Source organism: Sander vitreus, chromosome 23, assembly GCF_031162955.1.
Source record: "Sander vitreus isolate 19-12246 chromosome 23, sanVit1, whole genome shotgun sequence".
NCBI classification, from domain to species: Eukaryota; Metazoa; Chordata; class Actinopteri; order Perciformes; family Percidae; genus Sander; species Sander vitreus.
Genome location: NC_135877.1, coordinates 2,970,001 through 2,990,313, shown reverse-complemented (window position 1 = coordinate 2,990,313; position 20,313 = coordinate 2,970,001). Strand labels below are relative to the sequence as shown.

Here is a 20,313-nt window from a genome sequence, read left to right as displayed (position 1 = left end):
ATCTTTGAGCTCATTGTTTTGATTTGACAGCCTACTGAACCAACTTCAGTGTTCAGTTCACTCTCACTGCTCTCATCAGCATCATTTCCAGCTGCATCAGGCAGCTGCTTTCAGTGAAAAAAAAAAAAGAAAAAAAAAAAAGAAAAAGAAAACCCTGCAACCCTGATCTTGCTGCAGCATCACCATTTATTATCTGTGATAATTCCACAGCAAAATTTGGAATTGTTACAGCTCTACCTGGAAGACAGTAATGTGCACTCACTCAAGTCAGAGAGAATGATAGAACCAACAGGTAAGAGAGAAGGGAGTTGACTCACCCAGGGGGTCGGCCTTGCCATCCTTGTCGGGGACTGTGAACACACCCACCACCTTGTGACCCTGCTTCCTCAGGTTGCTGTACACTTCCTGGCCGAACACGCTCTGGCCAATTATAGCTAGTTTGAGCTTATTCTGGTAATAATTCTGAAAAGGAGAGCAAACACATTTCAGCTCTTCCCAGTGTAAATCTACAGTACTGGAAATGATGGGAAATACTCATCCACAGTTTGTCTCATTCATGCTGCAGTGCTTTGATATCTTTGTGTGTACACAGAGCTCTTGCTTCTCAGTGGAATAAGGATTTCCAACACTTTCCTGACCTTGTTAGTTCCATGGATGTAATGTAACTGACAATGGGAAAGCTAATGCAGAGCAGGCAACTGCAGGAGAGTGCCTTTAGCACTCAGGGGGCCACAGAGGCCCACAAGACCCAACTCTTAAAGGGGCACTCCAGAAATGTTGTTTTGCACTTAAACGTACTAAGTTGGGGATCTAACCCTAACCACAATTTTAAAGAATACATCGTATATCCTAGCGATTTAAGGAAAAAATCAAATCGTGATATTTCTGCCTGATACTGCGATTATCATTCAATTCGCGATTATTTAAAAAAGTTCAATAAAGTTCAATACTGTCTGTGTAACAGATAAAACATGTCATGGAACATTATAACATGAGACATCATCAACAATGCTCTATATTCTTATGCGAGGAACAGAGATATATCAATTTCCAGCAATGAGTGATATGTAACATAAATAGTATTATATAATAATGAGAGTAATACATAATGTTAAACCAAATGTTACACCCTTTGAAATGTCAAATCAATTGAGTGCATCTTTAATACATGAAAAAGGTCACTTAAAACCTCCGTTTATTAATCCACAGAAAATGTTCCTACACATATATAATAAAGGGACAGTTCAACCCAAAATCTAAAATACATATTTTTCCTCTTATCTGTAGTGCTATTCATCAGTCTAGACTGTTTTGGTGTGAGTTGCCCAGTGTTGGAGATATCGACCGATGTCTGCCTTGTCTGCTGTGTTCAGACTCCGCTACATTCAGGAAGTGTCTTTTTTAAGAGCAGATACAATAAAACGGGGAGTTCATATACAGTATCTCACAAAAGTGAGTACACCCCTCACATTTTAGTACATATTTCATGATATCTTTTAATGGGACAACACTAAAGAAATTACACGTTGCTACAATGTAAGGTATGTAGAGATTGGCATGGTTGTATTTCAGTTAGCCTAATAGCTGGTTTGATTTGCATTGAGAGATGATCTTATGGAAAGTACCCCATGTCAATGCGTAGTATCCTGGATCTATGAAATAACTGGCAATTTCATGAGAATTTAACATAGGGGTGTACTGTTATTTTGAGGGGACAGCACATTTACACTGTTATACAAGCTGTACACTTAATACTTTACATTGTAACAAAGTGTAATTTCTTCAGTGTTGTCCCATTAAAAGATATAATGAAATATTTACTAAAATGTGAGGGGTGTACTCACTTTTGTGAGATACTGTATATCTGACTGCTGGAATTTGTTGATGAAAACCATGTGTAGCAATATATATTCATATTGAGGAGGTGGCGCATTGCGATGCATGGTGATATTGAATCGATTCAAATCGTTGACAGGATCATCGTAATCGAAACGTAAGACCAGTGAAGAGTCACACCCCTACCGGTTACCCAAAATAATCCACAGACCTGTTTGTGAGCAGTTTCATGTAGGAACTATTTTCTTTCTACCAAACTATTCCCGTCAACCATATCACCCACAGATAAAGAATGGACGTATCGTTGGTGAAGTCAGCCGTTGGTTTGTGGACTGCCGTTTTGAAGCCAGGAGTTTGCATTTTGGTTGTCGCCATCTTGGTATTTTGGAGCCAGAAGTGACCATATTTGGACAAAAGGGCGGCGCTTGGGATGATGCCGCATCCAAGCCAGTGTTGTGTAAGGTTTCAAATACATAATATGTAAATAAATTAACGCTAAAAGAGGGAAAGTCAACGATTTTTAACCCTTCTGACCCGAGTCATCCAGCAAAGTTTTAAAGGAACACGCCGACTTATTGGGACTTTGTCTTATCCCCCGTATCCGTAGTTAGGTAAGTCCATACATACCCTTCTCATCTCTGTGAGTGTTGTAACTCTGTCTGACGCCCCCAGCGCTAGCTAAGCCTAGCACAGATCCTGGAGGTAACTGGCTCCATCTAGCCTCCCAATAAGTGACAAAATAACGCCAACATGTTCCTGTTTACATGTTGTGATTTGTATAGTCACAGGGTGTACAAATAACAAGGTCACTATGCTTTTACTATCTAGTAATTGTTGACTCTATTACTCCAACTCTGAGTGAACTCCAGGCGAACTCTCTGCTCCTCACCACGGGGCTTCAGGCGCTGCGAGCAAATCACTCCGCCCAAGTAGCAGAAGTAGCAGTGCTTCGCCTTTCTGAGAATATAGTTCCCAGTATGTATACGGTTAGAAGATGGCTGTGTCTCATGTGACCTTGTTATTTGTACACGCTGTGACAATTCACAACATGTAAACAGGAACATGTTGGCGTTATGTTGTCACTTATTGGGAGCAGTAGGCTAGTTGGAACCGGTTACCTTCAGGATCTGTGCTAAGCTAGGCTAGCGGTGGGGGCCACCAACAGAGTTACGACACGCACGGAGATGAGAAGGGTATGTATCAACTTATCTAACTTTTGGGGTTACTGTGAATAAGCTAAAGTCCCAATAAGTCGGCGTGTTCCTTTAATAACGGGTAAACGTCCACCTCCGGGTACTGGTGCCGCATGTACGGCAGTTAACAGAACTGGTTGGAAATCGGCCCATAGCTTGGTTGGTAGAAGCCTCACTTGACCATTACTAGTTTAAGCCACTTCCGCATTGGATTCACTTTTTTCAGGCATGGAAGTTGCCCCTCGGTATCACCGCATGTAACTAAGCATACTCATGGACTTGAGGCTCATGCTCATGACAGCGCAAGATGTAAACATTAATGGCGTCTCTAACATTAGCTTAGGTGAGCTAGCATCATCGTTTAGCTACAGTTAAAGCTCAGCAGAGGAGCGTGAGCCTCTCGTCCAAGAGTAGGCTTTCTTCTGCGTTGATACGGTCGGCAGGTGTAGTTCGGTAGAAAGAAAATAGTTCCTCCATGAACCTTCTCACAACAAGGTCTGCAGATTATCTTGATTAACTCAGTCATGATTTCTGGAAAGAGACATTGCTGTTGAGTTTTTCAATGTATGTTTTTGATGTCTTCAGATTTCTTGTTGTATCTGGCCAAAGTTATTAAGTTCTTATGTAAATAACAAAGATCAAAATCAGGGAAAAGCATCTAGCCAATCAACACATCACTTTTACTGCAATGTTTGACAAACACCCATTATCACACCCCTCACGCACACAAAAGGTTTTCCCTTGACAACCAACCCCCTCCCCCCACCTGCGCTAACAATCCGCGAGAAGGATGTGTGCCGGTTCTTTCAGAAGCAGAAGATCAAGGCTCCAGGACCTGATGGTGTGTCCCCATCTTGTCTGCGAGTCTGTGCTGAACAGCTGGCGCCAATCTTCACGCAGATCTTTAACCGGTCCCTGGAGCTGTGTGAAGTGCCCTCCTGCTTCAAATGCTCCACCATCATCCCAGTCCCCAAAAAACCCTCCATCACAGGATTAAATGACGTCAGGCCTGTGGCCATGACGTCTGTGGTCATGAAATCCCTTGAAAGACTGGTGTTGAGCCACCTGAAGGACATAACAGGAACCCCTGCTGGACTCCCTGCAGTTTGCCTACAGGGCAAACAGGTGGGCAGATGATGCTGTCAATATGGGACTGCAATACATCCTGCACCACCTCGCCAGGATCCTGTTTGTGGACTTCAGCTCGGCGTTCAACACCATCATCCCTGAACTCCTACATCAGAAGCTCGCCCAGTTCTCAGTGCCTGCCGCCACCTGACAGTGGATCATCAGCTTCCTGATTGACAGGCAGCAGACATGTCAGTCCCCCCCACCATCCAGAACGACACATGGATTCCTTTAGGTTCCTGGGATCAGGACCTAAAATGGTCTCCCCACATTGACTCTGTCCAGAAAAAGGCCCAGCAGAGGTTATACTTCCTGCGACAGCTAAGGAAGTTTAATCTGCCTAAGGAGCTGCTGATCACTTTCTACTCAGCAATCATCCAGTCTGTCATCTGCACCTCCATCACTGTCTGGTTTGGGTCGGCCACCAAACGGGACAGGGCCAGACTGCAACGGACAATTAGGGCCGCAGAGAGGATCGTTGGAACTGACCTTCCCTCCATCCAGGACCTGTACTGGCCCAGGGTCCGGAAAAGGGCAGCAAAAATCTATGCAGACCCCTCACATCCTGGTCACAAACTGTTCACCCTCCTTCCCTCTGGTAGGCGATACAGGGCACTGTCACTCTGTTGAACCCTCAGAAATAGCCCCAACCCTTACACTGAACAAAGTCAATCAACTGTTCTGCTCATCTACCTCATGTCTATTTCAATCTTACAATTACAATATTGTTATTAATATATTACCATTGCACTGCGCTGCCTTTTACTATATTTATGTTTAAATCTTAAAATCTCAGACTATACTGATATTGTACTATTCCTTCCCTCTCTTCAATTGTTATTGTATATTTCTTGTCAATTTGTCAATTCTATTGTATTGTTATACTGCATACTTAATATATTTCTTACTGTCCTTTCTGTTTTTATTCTTTATATGTTAACTGCATGCTTCCCAGGGCCCACAAGTCCACCCCTGAACAACTGGTCATCGGATCTTTGCTGTTGGGGTTAAAGGCAGCTCTCTGAGAAAAACTATTGGCCGCTGACAGAGAGCACTGCCCTAATTCAGAGTGAGAGATCCAAGTGTCTCCCTCCCATCTGACTGTACCAGCACATGTGTTAAGGAAGGAGGTTTCAGGTTTCCCATGCTCAGATCATCAAATGAATGCTTGGGTCTAGTGCTCGAGACACTGTCTCAGGCTGCTTTTTGCAATGTGCTTCATAATGCATTTAAAGCCATTTAATCCAAGCAACGACCTACAGTAAGGTAGCTCCAAACACACTGGGGCTATTACAGTGCAAAACATTCCCCCAAAATAATGAATGAATGGGTACAGCCCTGCAGTAGCCAAATTACAGGTACATAAGCCGCTAACGGTTTACAGTGTGGAGCTCATATGCTGATGCAACTCTTTCAGATATTGTACAGTAGGCTAGCGTTAAGGGAGAGGGAGAGAGAGGCGAGCGGTCAGTAGCGTGGCAAGCTGGCACTGACACACCATCATGTTTGCTCCGTTTGTTGAAAATATGGCAGCAGAGTGACTAATAATGACCTGAATGTGAACTGTAACTCACTGAACCGTTATCAGACCCGAGCCTGGCTCAGTCTTCTTCGTGTCACTACGACCTGACATGCTATTAGAATGTATGCTACATTATGGTTTTTGTTTTGTTTTAATGCAACATAAGTATCGAAAGCACTACGGTATAGCAAAAGCAACGTTACTCACGGACGAGGTGGAGAATTTCCTTAAGACTTGGCTCGCCGTCCACAACATAATGGCGGTGTTTTATATTATATAAAAAAAATGTATTTAAAAAAATGAATTAAAAATAAAATCCAAATGCTGCAGAGTTTTGTCCGACCCGCTGCTGAGGTATGTGCGCTGCTGGTCACACACACCTGCTTCTGTGGGACTAGCAGTGTGTGTGACTGTGTGAGTCAGAGGCGGTGCTGCGTGCTTTGCTATGGGCTCGCCACAGCCAGCATGGATGCACTGTACTCGACCGCAGCAGACAGAGTACGTGCTGCTTGGAACCGTACGTGCGCGGTCACGCGGCGCCTACGTTACTACTGCCTCGATCGCGCGGTCACGCGTGGAAATTCCTAACATTACTACTACATACTGACCTGACCGTAGCGTTAGCGGAGACGAATAGAGAATCTTTGGCGTTAGTCTTTGCAAATGACGCTATGTTACTGTAGCAATGCAAACAAATTGACTGAATTAGTGGTTAGGTGTTTATATTTGCTATTCATAAGCCAACTAAAGATTTGCTAGCCTAAATCAAAATTTGAATAATAAAGATTTTAAAAAAAAGAGGTATTTAACTTGAAAAAATATACAAAGGTTTATTAAAATATAGGCTATTTAAACAACTTCTTAAGCAAGGCCACTTCTACATGGCTAATATTCATGTTTCCAACAAATACCATAGACTGTATAAAACTAGGCTCACAACCTGTAGGGAGCAGTGAGTGGTGGAAGACGTATTCAGATCCTTTAACTTAAGTAAAAGTACTAGTACCACACTGTAAAAAATACTCTGTTACATGTAAAAGTCCTGCATTGAAAATGGTACTTCCAGTAAAAGCATGTATCATCAGGAAAATGGACTTAAAGTGTTAAAAGTAAAAGTACTCAATGTAGAAAAAAAATCCTTACATGTTATTCTTCTGTACACTTTGGTCAACTACTGTTTAAAAGTGCTCTATAAATAAAGTTTGATTGAAGCTGGAAACGACCCAAACAGTTTTGTGTTTAATCGGCTAATCGAGGGACTTGTAGGCCTGTATATTGTTGGGTGGTTTAATTTATAATAAAACATTGTATTTTATGAACTTTTGTTTGTGTGCAAACATCTTAATGTGTAAAGTAACTAAAGCAATCAGATGAATGTAGTGGAGTAAAAAAAAAGTACATTATTTCTCTCTGAGATGTAGCGGAGTGGAAGTAGAAAGTGGCATGAAAAGAAAAAGACTCAAGTACAAGTACCTCAACATTTGGACTTGAGTATATGTACTTAATTACATTTCACCACTGGTAGGGAGGCAGGACACACACACACACACACAAGACCCGATAACTCCATGGCAAGTTCCGTTGCATTTATTTCACTAATTGGATGTCCCTTTATCCCATAAGGAAAATGATACTCTTCACAAAATGATAACGCTCATGTGCTGTTGCAAAACTGCTTTGGGGATGTCACTCACGTCTACAAATGAAAGTCCTTTGCTTTTGTGACAGATGCAAGGGATGTGATCCAAAATGTCATATACCTAATTAAGGTAAGTGCTAAAAAACTAAATACAGCTGGGTGCCCGGATAGCTCAGTTGGTAGAGCGGGAGCCCCCATATAGAGGTTTACTCCTCGACGCAGCCAGCCCAGGTTTGACTCCGACCTGCGGCCCTTTACTGCATGTCATTCCCCCCTCTTATATCTTCAGCTGTCCTGTCAATAATGTCCTAAAAATGTAAAAATACTTCATTTTAAAAGGCAAGAACAAGAAGCACTAACTATTGTAATGAAGCACACCTGAATGTTGTATGGGTATTTGAGAAAACACAGAAGGATCCAAAGAGAAACCAGGGGAGCAGCTGTGATTTATTTGTGAATAACATCAAAAAGAGGACTAACGGTAAGAGCACTGGTGGTGGATGTTGCTCAGGTGGGGGGGGGGGGGGGGGGGGGGGGGTTCCCACCTTGAGAAATCAACCCGGCATTTTTCACATCAGACAAACAAGGGTTGAACAAACTGCTTTGGCATGGGGGGGTCGATTCCCTTCCAACACTGCTGCTTTAATTACAAAGTGCTGGTTCTCTTTCGGTTAATTCCCTCGCTGCTACCGCGGCCATTCAATCACACAGTACAACTCAATGGAACCCATCCGGTCAGAAGACTGTGTAGAGTTCAAATAAGATTACTTGACAAGTCGTGCTCCTGGACAAGAAGCAATCCTGGAAAGGCAAACAGGGAACATGCCCTAAAAATCTCTTAAACATTCTGGAGAATAATTTACTTTTTGTCACCACAGGAAACATAGTGGGCCAAATCACTGGTTGATGACTTTTGCACCGACAAGGTGCCAGCGCTGGAGAATTCAAACCAAAGAAAGAGCAAGAGTGGGATCAAATTCAAAAAACAAACCCATAACTCAATAGTCCGTTGGGAAAAGATTCACCATGATTGTATTCACCGTAATTGTTGTCATGTCTTGTGGTTGCTGCTAAAGAATTCTTGGTAACACTGTACTTGAAGGTATCTACATAAGAGTGACAGTCTCTAACCCTAACCTCTAACCCTAACTTGTCATGACAATCAATGACAATCACAATGACACTTAATGACAAAAGCGTTATGTCATAAACGTTTATGACTTGTGTATAATGTTTAAGACACGTTCATGACAGTGTCATGTCACTCTTATGTAGATACCTTCAAGTAAAGTGTAACCAAAATCTTATATCTGGTTGCTTTCGACTCAAGCCCGCTCTGTTTGTACTGTAAAAACGTTCCAGTAGTTTTATGGCTCAGCTCTGGCACTTTGTTGTTCAAAAGCCGTGACATATCAAAGAAGAGTTTGGGAAAAGGGGAGGGGGGGGGTCAGGCGTGTTTCCCCGGGACATAGGGCCCATGCTAGTGTTGCACATGTCACAACAAGTTACAGGTGACAAACGACAAGACATTCTCCCTTTTCACATCACAGCCTGGAGTGACTAGGTCACAGGAAGCGTATTCCTGCTCCGAACTGGACACCGTCACATATCCTATGAGAGGAGAGAAGACAGAACAAAAGAAAAGTGAGGAATTACTGTCATCCTAAAACAAGTCCTGTATGGAACAGTGCCATGTGTAGCATTTTGAAGGAAAAACAGAAGAAGATCAAAACGAAGGCAGCCGAACCAGAGAACCAACAGTTTGGTCGGGGGAGTTGGGCGTGTTTGCTGTTGGGAGAAGTTAAGGGCCGTCCACACCAAGAACGATAACTAGAACGATAACCATAAATCTATAGCTTGAAAAATCGTTCTAACTCCAGTGGATGGTGGAATCCACACCACAACTGTAACGACGACGACAGTGGAGAACAATATCGTCGGGATCCCTTTCAGGAGACATTTCTCTATTTTTCAACAAGCTCAACAGGAATTATGTGCCTTGGCATTATTATTAGTCGTTTCTGTGAAAGTCAGTAAAAACATCACGAGTGAACCTTTGTCCTGGAATATGTAAATATGTAGGAGTGTTAGTGAATAGCAGTCTACCTGTCTCCACTCTGAACTCCCATGGGCACACAGTAGTTGAGCTCCAGTCTGGCGATGTTGCCGAGCCGCAGCACGATGCCCGCTCCGTACGACCAGCGAATGCACTCGGCTAGCTTCTGAAGGTGTGCCCTCGGACCTTCGCCTGCACACACACACACACACACACACACCTCAACAGGTTATCGCGATATTTTCACTTTTTTAGTGGTGCCAATTTTATATTCAATGTTGAATTTGTTCAATAAAAGAAAGTTAGAAATGATTTCCTTTTGTTCGTTTTAAGTTCTACAGTTCAAAAATACAACAGGTTGCTTACCTGTTGTATATTCAACAACGTTATCGCACATTTTTCTCACATGGTGCAGCCCCAGCAGGTATCGAATGCATCTAGTGCTATTGTCGGCCTACCCACCATAGTTGAGGTTGCAGAGGTTGCCGGCGTTGAGGAAGAAGTGCGTTCTGAAAAGGTCTCCGAAGCCGCCCTTGCCCGGTCTGAAGGGCAGTGGGGTGTAGAGGTGCAGACCCCCGGCCCAGTACGCCTCTCCACCCAGGTAGTCACCTGGAGCACACAGAGAGAGGGTTAAACCATCAGAAGCTGCTGGACTACACTGCTTAATGGGACACTACCAGTGGTGGAATGTAACTAAGTACATGTACTCAAGTCACTGTACTTAAGTACAAATTTGAGGTACTTTACTTGAGTCTTTTCTTTTCATGCCTCTTTATCTTCTACTATAAATATTGGACTTTTGACTCCACTACATTCATCTGTTACAGCTTTATTGGATGGCGACAGTGTTGATACAGACAGAGAACATGGGGAGAGAGAGGGGTATGATGTGCAACAAAGGTCTCCAGGTGGAATCGACCCTGGGACGCTGTGTTACATGGTCTTAACCACTATGTCACCAGGATGCTAGTCTATATCCACGACGTTCCACTTTCGGGATTGCTCCGGTGCCACCGGAAATTCCGTTGGATGTCACTCTTTTCGGTCCGGATGTCCCGTAACCTTCCGTTTTCTTTGTGTTGGCGTTCTAACTTCTGGTGGATTTGTGAGGACTATGGTTAACTGCTCCTCAGATCTCTGCAGGGTAAATCCAGACAGCTAGCTAGACTATCTGTCCAATCGGAGTTTTCTCTTCCTTCCCGAGGCTATTTTGCAGCGGCTCTGCTGCTTGCTCCGTCTGGCGCTTAGTGCAGCCCAAGACGATTGTGATTGGTTTAAAAAAATAAATGTATGCAAATAAACCAGAGCACGGTTTTCTCCCATCCCGGAATGCTATGTGGACTAGCCAGACCTTCCTCCGCAGCGCTGTGGAGGAAGGTCTGGCAATGCGAGACTACCAGGATGCCCGCACTGATGCATTTCTAAAGTGTTGATAAAACGTTCTCTCTTTGCAATTAAGGAGCTCCTTGTCTGTGTTTTATCATCTGGGACAGTAAGCCAGATGTTGCCTTTTCCCTTTTGACATAGATAATGGATTAACCATAGTCTCAATTTAAGAAACAGCTGAGCGTTGCTCCAAAATCTGGATTATTTTAACCACAAATAACATTCTACATTTCCTTTGTTCACGTTTTCTATGACTGCCGGACTGAACAGTTTCTACCTTCACTCTGTGGTCCGATGCTGTACATCCCAAACCCTCGAACACTGGTGGGACCTCCGAGGTAGAACCTGGACAAAATACACAACTATCACTGAACCATCCGCTCAGAGTGCAGTGTTGTCATAAACCTCACAAATCTGCCATTTAAAAAAACATGAGTTCATTAACAGCACAAAGTTCAAGAAAAAAAGCACTTAAAACACTGAAAACGTTTTGGGTTACATATGAGAACACATTAAACGAGCGGGTCAGTTTAAATATATAGCTTCTTAAAAATGACCTTGTTACATTCCAGCCATTGCTAAATGAGTTGCTACAAAGCTAATTCAGACCATCAGCTCCACACAACTCTCTCTGGATTTCTCAGTGTGACTATGTTCAGAAGATTGTGGCGTCCGGTGACTTTCCCGCGCAGAAACTCGAGTGAAGATAATGACCTCTTCTGAAGAGTCCATCATGTTTTAATGCTCCGTGTCCTCCTTGGCTACTAGCAGCTCACAACAGTTTTGTTGTCATTACATAGCTGGTGATCCATTTGACCGTGCAATGCTTCTGTCGCGCCGCGCTCCACTCTATTCCTATGGGTGACGTCAAACGACTTCAATGTGCACGCAAAGCATTCCGGGAAGGCGGCGCGACTATCCAGTAGAAGTAGACAGAAATCTTTCAAACTAATCTTTGTCGATCTGAAATGAAGACAGATTCAGCAACTGTATGGCCTATTTCTCGCTTAAAATGTTTTCAGAAACATTTTAGTACAATATGAGATCGTATTCGTATAACGAGCCGCCATGACACACTGTTGAAATTCTCGAGAAGCCAGACCCACGTCGCACGTTCGTCCAATCAGCTGCCGGTCAGGGGCGTGCAGCATCAACCATGGATGTATGACGTCACGACACCACGCTTCAGTCGTGTCGCAAAAGTGGATCTGTACCGTTAGAATTCCTCATGGGGGCGACCGAAACTACGCACAGCAGCTTTAAGAAGCTGATATAAGTTTAGATTTTTGAATGGATGTTTTATATTTGGAGAGAAATCCCTTCATTAATAGAGCCACAATGTGTGGAAGTGGTATGTTGAGGTGTGGCTGATGTGTCAGAGCCAGATGACAGCTCTTGGATAAATCAGACGCACCTGTCGGCGATGCAGGACGGCTGTCCTCCGATTGGACAAAGCATCCCACCCCACAGAGAAGCAGACAAGACCTGAGAGAACACAACATGTTGCATTTTTAGACACCAAACCTTGCACAAAAAGTAGTCAGTGAAACAGAGCTGTTCATCTTCAAATAATTTAGTGCTGCTCTATCGCCCACTGGTGGCTCTTTAACGCAACTACTTTGTCTAAGAAAAGACCGAAGACCAAAACAACAAACTAAAAGATTGGTTGCATCTTTTAGAAGGCGGTCTTGTTAAAGGTCTGGAGGGACTTACCGAGTCCCAGAAGAGCCGCCTGTTGAGCTGCAGCTCAAAATCCTCTTTCAAGAAGCTGGCGTCTCCTCCTGTGTAGCCAGCCAGTTCCTGCAGGGCAAACACATCAAATGTCCAACTTCTGAAATTAGTCACAAATCTCTAAACGGCTGGCCTTGCTCCTCTCCCGCCGCCTATACCTGCTCGACGGAGAAGTTAATGTCACGCTGCTATGAGGTGGTATTGGGTGTAGTATTGGAGTAATTTGAAGATTACAAGTACGAGTACATGTGCACGGCATCGGACCCATACCTGATAATGGCATCGGTATCGGTGCATCCCACACTTACCTGGTTGAGCCGGAATAAGGCACCCCTGTTGGGGAAAATTGCAGAATTCCTTGAATCGATGGACAGAGTGTGCTGCAAACAAACAAAACAGGAGTTGTGTTGAACTGGTGCGGTGGACAAAACGTTTTTATAGCCTTTATAAACATTTCCTGAAAATGATATCCATCAAAAGGCAAATATGGAAAAGAAAAGTTGTGTTTTTTAAGAAGAGACTAATTGACATAAAACCCCCAAAAAAGGAGCTACGAAACGGCTCCAGGCTGTACCGAGAGGGCAGATTTCAGTGAGTGTCCGCTCTCCTCTCGCACGGCGAAGGACGCACTGCGTGCCAGGCAGCCCAGCTCCCTCCACACACCCTCCCACTTCAACGTGTGGTTGGTCATCCCGAGAGGAAACTGCAGGAGGACAGGAAGATGGAGAACTTCAGCTGAAGAGGTTCTTAGTTTAAGTCAACTCAGCAGTTACAATTTGGTCTTGCAGATAACGTGTCAATCCTGCATAGTTAAATAGGTGTGTGTGTGTGTGTGTGTGTGTGTGTGTGTGTCTCAACAGTAAGGCTGGGACCATATACTTTTATCCCGATTCAATTCTTTCACGATACATGGGCACCAATTCCATTTGTGTTGCAATTTCCATTTATTGCGATTCTAGAAGTATTGCAGTTCGATAGTATTGTTGCGATTTTCTTTTCCTTCTTTAACAAAAACAGAAGTTGAATAATACTCTTCTAGAGACAAGATATCATGAGACATTCCTAAAACCTCATTGTTTTCTAAGAAGAATGCACATCACATGTCAGTCAGTCAGTCTGACATTCATTTACTTTGGAAAGAAGAACATAACATGTTATGAACATAAACAATATGTGCAGGTTGATGCAATATCCACTCTTTGCAGGTCTTATGTTAATAACATTTAAGACTTTTGGCAAGGTTAGGCAACAGCTACAAAAATGCCTGAGCTGTCTTGAGACTTTTTCTTCGAAGCATACAAACAAATGTGTTGTGTCTGTTTGCAGTTTGGAGTTGGAACTGCTGTACAAAAAGACAGAGCGTGCACGTATTCACCAACTCTTCCTCTCTCTCTCAAAGAATTTCGAAAAATTTCAATTTGCGTCATGAGCATGATATGTTAAGACATTTGTGTTGCCAAAGCATGTAAAATAAATAAATAAATAAAAGGAATAGTCAACAAAATAAAAAGACAAAGCCTCTTACATTTAATTCTGCAGATACGCCTCTGTCAGTCTCTTTCAAGGAGCTCCATGGGAACTGACCGGTGACTTTGTACATGTTGAGTGTGAGGCTGAAACAGAAAACGGCAAATCTGAATAAAAAAAACAACAACTCCTAACTGTGCCTTGGTGGTGCATTCAAGCTAGCACTGGCAATCCCCAGTTTTGAGAACCGGCCGTCTTGAAAAGCACTGCGTTTACTCTTATGTAGCGAGGATGTCTACGCTTTCTCGGACACGCCATCGACAGACGTTTCAGAACGCTCACTGACATACTTGCGTTCAAAGTGTCCGGGCTGGGGTTTGAAGAAGGACAGGCCATAGGACGTCTCCTTGGTCCCATAGGAGAACTGGAAGGTGAGTTTCTCAGCTCGACCGAACATGTTGGGCAACTTCAGACCCAGCACCTGGAAGACCGGACAAATACAGTATTGTTAGCACAAAGCCACTTAGGTCTGGGACCATTTAGGCTTGTACTGAGGTTTTTCCTTTCACTGCGACGGAGGAACGCGCTTCGGTGATTGGCTGCGAGCAAAAGCACACAAATGGTACTTTTGTCTAGATCTGGGTACAAACAGGATCAAATGCAGGTACCGTTTGACTGGAGAAGTTACAATACTACTTGTTACTGGGTTATTTTGGTCGATACCTTGTAGGCAGCGGTGGAATGTAACTAAGAGCATTTACTCAAGTACTGTACTAAAGTACAAATGTTGAGGTACTTGTACTTGACTTGAGTCTTTTGTTCTCATGCCACTTTCTACTTCTACTCCGCTACATTTCAGAGAGAAATATTGTATGTATTTTTACTCCACTACATTCATCTGACAGCTTTAGTTACTTTACACATTAAGATTTCTGCACACAAAAAACACACGCAGTTTATAAAATACATTGTTTTACTATAAATTAAACTACCCAACAATATATAGGCCTACAAGTACACTTAGCGGATTAAACACTGTTTTGATCGTTTCCAGTTTCTAAAATGTGAGAAGTTTCTGCATTGAGTACTTTTTACTTGAGTTACATATTCAATGCAGGACTTTTCTTTTAGCGGAGTATTTTTACAGTGTGGTATTAGTACTTCTACTGAAATAAAGGATCTAAATACTTCTTCCACCGCTGCTTGACGGTGTCGAGAACCGATACCCAACCATAGCTGCGGCTAACAATTGTTTTCATTATCAATTAATGTAACAATGGACCTTTTTCACAGCAGACATGTTGACTTGTCATAGTAGGAAAAGCACAGCTGAAGTTGATAACCTTAATGATGGCTCAGTTCCATCAAGTGTCCCAGTAGCTATTTCAGTGAGTCAGCATGCACAACACCAGGACCTCTCTTAAGAGAATGTAGCCATCAGTAATGGTTTTGAATACAACTGTGCTTTTCCTACTATGACACGTCAACATGTCTGCCGTGAAAAAGGTCTATTGTTAAGTCTATCGACTGAATCGTTTCAGTTCCGATCCAATGTAGCGGGCATGAACATTTGGTCCTGACACCTATAACATAACCTAATACTGATAAGATGATCAAATATACTTTTATAAACATTTAGCATTATCGTGTGATGAATGTGTGATTCACGTGGACGCAGATTTGCTTCAAATCCTTTTTTCCACACGACAAGTTGTCATGACAAAGTAGAGTAAAAGGTGGGGTGAAGGTGAAGAAAGCCACAGAAAGCTGTGGTATTGTTGCTATAGTTACAACAATGTAAAAGAGAGGCTGCAATGAGCCCAGAACAAAATGCCCAGTGGCACCATAATCTAAGTCAGGGGTGTCAGACCCAATGTCACTAAGGGTACTTAGAGAGTAAAGAGTTTATTGACATGCTTTTTATTGAACCGAAACAGTCAAATATCTTTGAAAGTATTATTGCACATTTTTCATTCACATTAGTCTTCTCACTTAGTTTGGTCAACATAAAGCCCTTAAAAGTCAGTAAAAAAAATCCCTAGCCATCATAGAGTTCAAGCAGAACAATGATAACAGTTTTTACAACCTGAAGATGCCAGCTCTCTCTCTACTTCCGTTTGAATTTCTGAATCTCAAAGTCGGCAAATCTGCCAAATTCTGCTTTGAGTGTCACGTAATTACAGTTTGCAAACAGTTTCCCCGTCTTTTTGGTTGGGCGCACAACTAGGTGGGCCGGATCAAAATTTGCGAGGGGCCCGGATTTGGCCCGCTGGCCTCGAGTTTGACACATGTGATCTAAGTAGACAATTTAATCAGACTCCTGGCAGCCAATCAGAGAGCATTTACCATGGCCGTGGTATGATATGGAAGTGTTGTGGTCTCTCACCATGCTTCCTTCATTGTTGCCAACCATGGTGTTGTAGCTTCCTGTCAGCCTCTTTACCTCCGTCACCTCAAACGTTACATCCAGACCGTTGGGCAGAGCATCGGAACCTGAGAGGGGAGAGAGAACCAATCAGGGGGAAGAAGGTTTGATTCTGCATAATACACGTCACAGCAGCCATTGTCCCGTAGGAAAACACCATGCAGTCACATCTCAGAGCAAGACTTTTTTCCAAATGCATGACAGAAAAAACAGCCATGTTTTAATTACCTGTTCAGTTCACAATAGTCCCGCGTTGCCAGACCTTCCTCCACAGCGCTGCGGAGGAAGGTCTGGCTACACCAAACGTACATCCCGGGATGGGATGAAAAACGTGCTCTGGTTTATTGGCATTTCTATAAACCAATCACAATCGTCTTGGGCGGCGCTAAGCACCGGACGCAGGTACGGTAGCTCTGCAGAATAGCCTCTGGAAGGGACTTGTTTTGGTGGAACATGTGCACGTAGGGAGACCAGCTCTGGATTTAAAATGGCTGTTGAGTGTGCGATGAGAATCTTTCTCAAAAAAAAAAAAGATAAACATCATTTGATTGTTAGCTCTAGCTCGGAGGATGTTTCTTCTAACCATATACAAACTGGGAACTATATTCTCAGAAGGTGAAGCACTGCTACTTGGGCGGAGTGATTTGCTCGCAGCACCTGAGAAGCCCCGTGGTGATCGCCTGGAGTTCGCTCAGAGTTGGAGTAATGTCACTCCACCCAAGTAGCAGTGCTTCACCTTCTGAGAATATAGTTCCCAGTATGTATATACAGTTAGAAGATGGCTGTGTCTCATGTGACCTTGTTATTTGTACACGCTGTGACTCTACAAATCACAACATGTAAATAGGAACATGTTGGCGTTATGTTGTCACTTATTGGGAGCAGTAGGCTAGATGGAGCCGGTTACCTCCAGGATCTGTGCTAAGCTAGGCTAGATGGAGCCGGTTACCTCCAGGATCTGTGCTAAGCTAGGCTAGATGGAGCCGGTTACCTCCAGGATCTGTGCTAAGCTAGGCTAGCGGTGGGGGCGTCAGACAGAGTTACAACACTCACGGAGATGAGAAGGTTACGTATGGACTTATCTAACTCTGGGGGATACGGGGAATAAGACAAAGTCCCAATAAGTCGGCGTGTTCCTTTAAGAAAACGTTCTTTCACATTTGGGTTTGAGTAAATAGAAAATGATTCTATAGTGGTGTGGCTCTTTTTTTGGAAAGAAGGTGTGAATGAGCTACCTTCAGACGTATCGATAAGGACCTCCACCTCCTTGAAGACTCCCAGGCGGAGCAGCCTCTGTCTGGCGATGTGAGACTTTTTCATCACCTGGAACCAAGACAGACACACAGCTCTGAACATAGGAAACCTCATCTACTGGACTCTTCAGAAAATCCCAAAACTTTTCAGAACCGGAAACTTATCAAGTCAGAGTGTGGCAATGCCTTGAAGCAGTGATTCTCAACCGGTGGGTCGCCGCCCAAAAGTGGGTCGCGGACCCATTCCTGGCGGGTCGCGGACAGCTGGTCAATAATTGGATAAAATAATATTTAATGCCTTTTCTTTTGAAACAACACATTTTGACGGCCACGCGTCCGAGCCATGCGGCAGTCTAGCGCCGTAGCCATGGTAACCGTCATTTGATTAACATTCACTTTAGGTTTGTGTTGATGTTTGGAGGCAAGGTGGCGAAATATGACCCGGAGTATTTAAAATGTGAATTTTCGTACATTGAGGATAAAAAGGGACAGAAATGACAGGTTAGGTGAAAACATTTCGTTTTGTGGGCTTTATATATATATATATATATATATATATATATATATATATATATATATATATATATATATATATATATATAATGCAGTACTTCACTTTTGAACATGGATTTGTCATGGTCCTCCTCAGTTCCTTACTAATGTTCTCTGAATGCAGAGATATGCATAGAAGTTAAATATCTAATTGTGTGGCCTTATTTATTTTGTGCAGTTCTGATATTTCATTTATTTTAGTCACTTTTGTCATTGCAGTTGGCATGCTCTTCCTAAGTTTCTTATTAATGTGCACTTTACACATGTAAATGTGTATTTAGGTTTAAAAAAAAGTAGGAAAAAAAGATGACATACGTGTGTCTTCGAAGGCTATTTTTGAAAAATAAATATGCTTGTTTTGAATTCTATAAAATTGGGTCGCCACTTAAAAGGTACACTGTGTAGGAATTTCTCCCATATAGTGGTGAAATTGTATTGAGCATTCAAATGCTTTTTCAAATGCGTGTTGCAACTAAGGTAACGTGTCTTCCAATTTTCAAACACTACACAGTGTACCTTTAATGACCATGGGGAAATGTGGGTCACAGGGTGAGACCAGTTGAGAACCCTTGTGTTAAAGTGCAGTACAGTCATGAATACATACATCAATGAGGTTTTTGGCGTGGAAAACCTCAGAGATCTCATAGCCGAGCAGATCCTCTTTAGTTCTTCCAAGACCCTGGATGTTAACATGTTGGACCACCACCTGCAATCAAACATATTTCACCTGAATTATTTTCACATGCAAATACATCCAAAATGGATTTAGCTGACAAGTGCAAGATTTCCTAGACTGTGATATCAAGTAAAAATATCTGGGTTTTTGCACTTAAATGCATTTACAACTGTTCTATATATATTTCCCCTTTCCCCTACTAGCCAGTCAGAAGCAGAGTATGAGGGCGTGTCCTGACAGTACCTAGGTAAGGACTACTAGCCAGTCAGAAGCAGAGTATGAGGGTGTGCCCTGACAGTACCTAGGTAAGGACTACTAGCCAGTCAGAAGCAGAGTATGAGGGCGTGCCCTGACAGTACCTAGGTAAGGACTACTAGCCAGTCAGAAGCAGAGTATGAGGGCGTGTCCTGACAGTACCTAGGTAAGGACTACTAGCCAGTCAGAAGCAGAGTATGAGGGTGTGCCCTGACAGTACCTAGGTAAGGACTACTAGCCAGTCAGAAGCAGAGTATGAGGGTGTGCCATGCTAGCAGCTAGGCGAGCATTATAACGTGTGTTCCAAAGTGACCACTTTGTCTCTGAAGTAAAGGCTGGACTACAATAGAGCTGTTTGGAGCAGTTTGTGAACAGTGTTTTCTGTTGGAGATGGTAAGTCCCTTTGGGGGGGGACTTTGGGCTTTTTCACTTTGTAAACCTATAAAATGCACAAAAAAAGATATATAACACAATGAAGGAAAGGGGGAAAAGCCAAAAAGCATAATATGAGCACTTTAAGTGTTGCAGTGGGAATTGAACCCAGCTCTCCCACACCAAAAGGCATGTGTCATATCCACTGCGCCACCCATCACCAGAAAGATTGTTCTACAATATTTTACAAGACCTACTATGGTACTGGTATTATTACTACTACTACTGCTGCTGCTGCTGCTACTACTACTACTCACATCTTTGTTTTCGAGGATCTCCTGCTTAGACTCCTGCTCCGGTTCTGGAGGCTCCATCAAGTCATCAGGGTTGACGCCCAAGTCCCGGCCATGCATCGGGAGAGGATCCAGACTCTGCAGCAATATGAGCACTATGTTAAAAGACGCCGCCTGTACAATCTGTACTAAATGCAAGGTTAACAGAACAGCCAGATTTTTGTATCAAATTGTATTATAAAATCAGGTAAGGTGAGACTTTATAGTTAATCCTAACACAGTCCAATACAAAAACATAACAAAAATAGTACGTATGGCACCTTTAATGGGCAGGAATGTCAATGGGGTGGGGCTTTGAGAGGGGACTCGAGTGTTTCTGATGTCCTACAGCCAGTGAAAGTCACTGCACGTGGAGAGTTCTGGACAGGAGAGTTGACTTGTATACACGTTATAATATAATATATAATATTGATATTGGGATAGGAGACCATAGAAACTGTATCTTCTGGAATGTTTGGTTATTGTAAGG

At 43.0% G+C, this 20,313-nt stretch overlaps 2 protein-coding genes across 2 annotated transcripts in view; both read right to left on the bottom strand.

Annotated features, from left to right (window-relative positions):
* aldh1l2 (aldehyde dehydrogenase 1 family, member L2) overlaps positions 1–6,148 on the bottom strand; it is a 37,696-nt gene extending 31,548 nt beyond the window's left edge. The window contains exons 1-2 of the mRNA XM_078242609.1: positions 5,887–6,148; positions 318–462 (exon numbers count right to left, since the gene is read on the bottom strand). Coding sequence (XP_078098735.1) covers positions 318–462; positions 5,887–5,934 — 193 coding nt within the window. The 5' untranslated portion in view covers positions 5,935–6,148. The remainder of the gene's footprint in view (positions 1–317; positions 463–5,886) is intronic.
* Positions 6,149–7,747: 1,599 nt separating this feature from the next.
* The window catches only part of samm50l (sorting and assembly machinery component 50 homolog, like), a 13,223-nt gene continuing 657 nt past the window's right edge, over positions 7,748–20,313 (bottom strand). Inside the window, exons 2-15 of the mRNA XM_078281326.1 lie at positions 19,809–19,922; positions 18,793–18,894; positions 17,619–17,706; positions 16,345–16,451; positions 14,309–14,439; positions 14,017–14,104; positions 13,066–13,194; positions 12,800–12,871; positions 12,474–12,560; positions 12,175–12,245; positions 11,038–11,105; positions 9,837–9,983; positions 9,425–9,566; positions 7,748–8,929 (exon numbers count right to left, since the gene is read on the bottom strand). Of these exons, the coding sequence (XP_078137452.1) occupies positions 8,884–8,929; positions 9,425–9,566; positions 9,837–9,983; positions 11,038–11,105; positions 12,175–12,245; positions 12,474–12,560; positions 12,800–12,871; positions 13,066–13,194; positions 14,017–14,104; positions 14,309–14,439; positions 16,345–16,451; positions 17,619–17,706; positions 18,793–18,894; positions 19,809–19,922 (1,392 nt within the window). The 3' untranslated portion in view covers positions 7,748–8,883. The remainder of the gene's footprint in view (positions 8,930–9,424; positions 9,567–9,836; positions 9,984–11,037; positions 11,106–12,174; positions 12,246–12,473; positions 12,561–12,799; positions 12,872–13,065; positions 13,195–14,016; positions 14,105–14,308; positions 14,440–16,344; positions 16,452–17,618; positions 17,707–18,792; positions 18,895–19,808; positions 19,923–20,313) is intronic.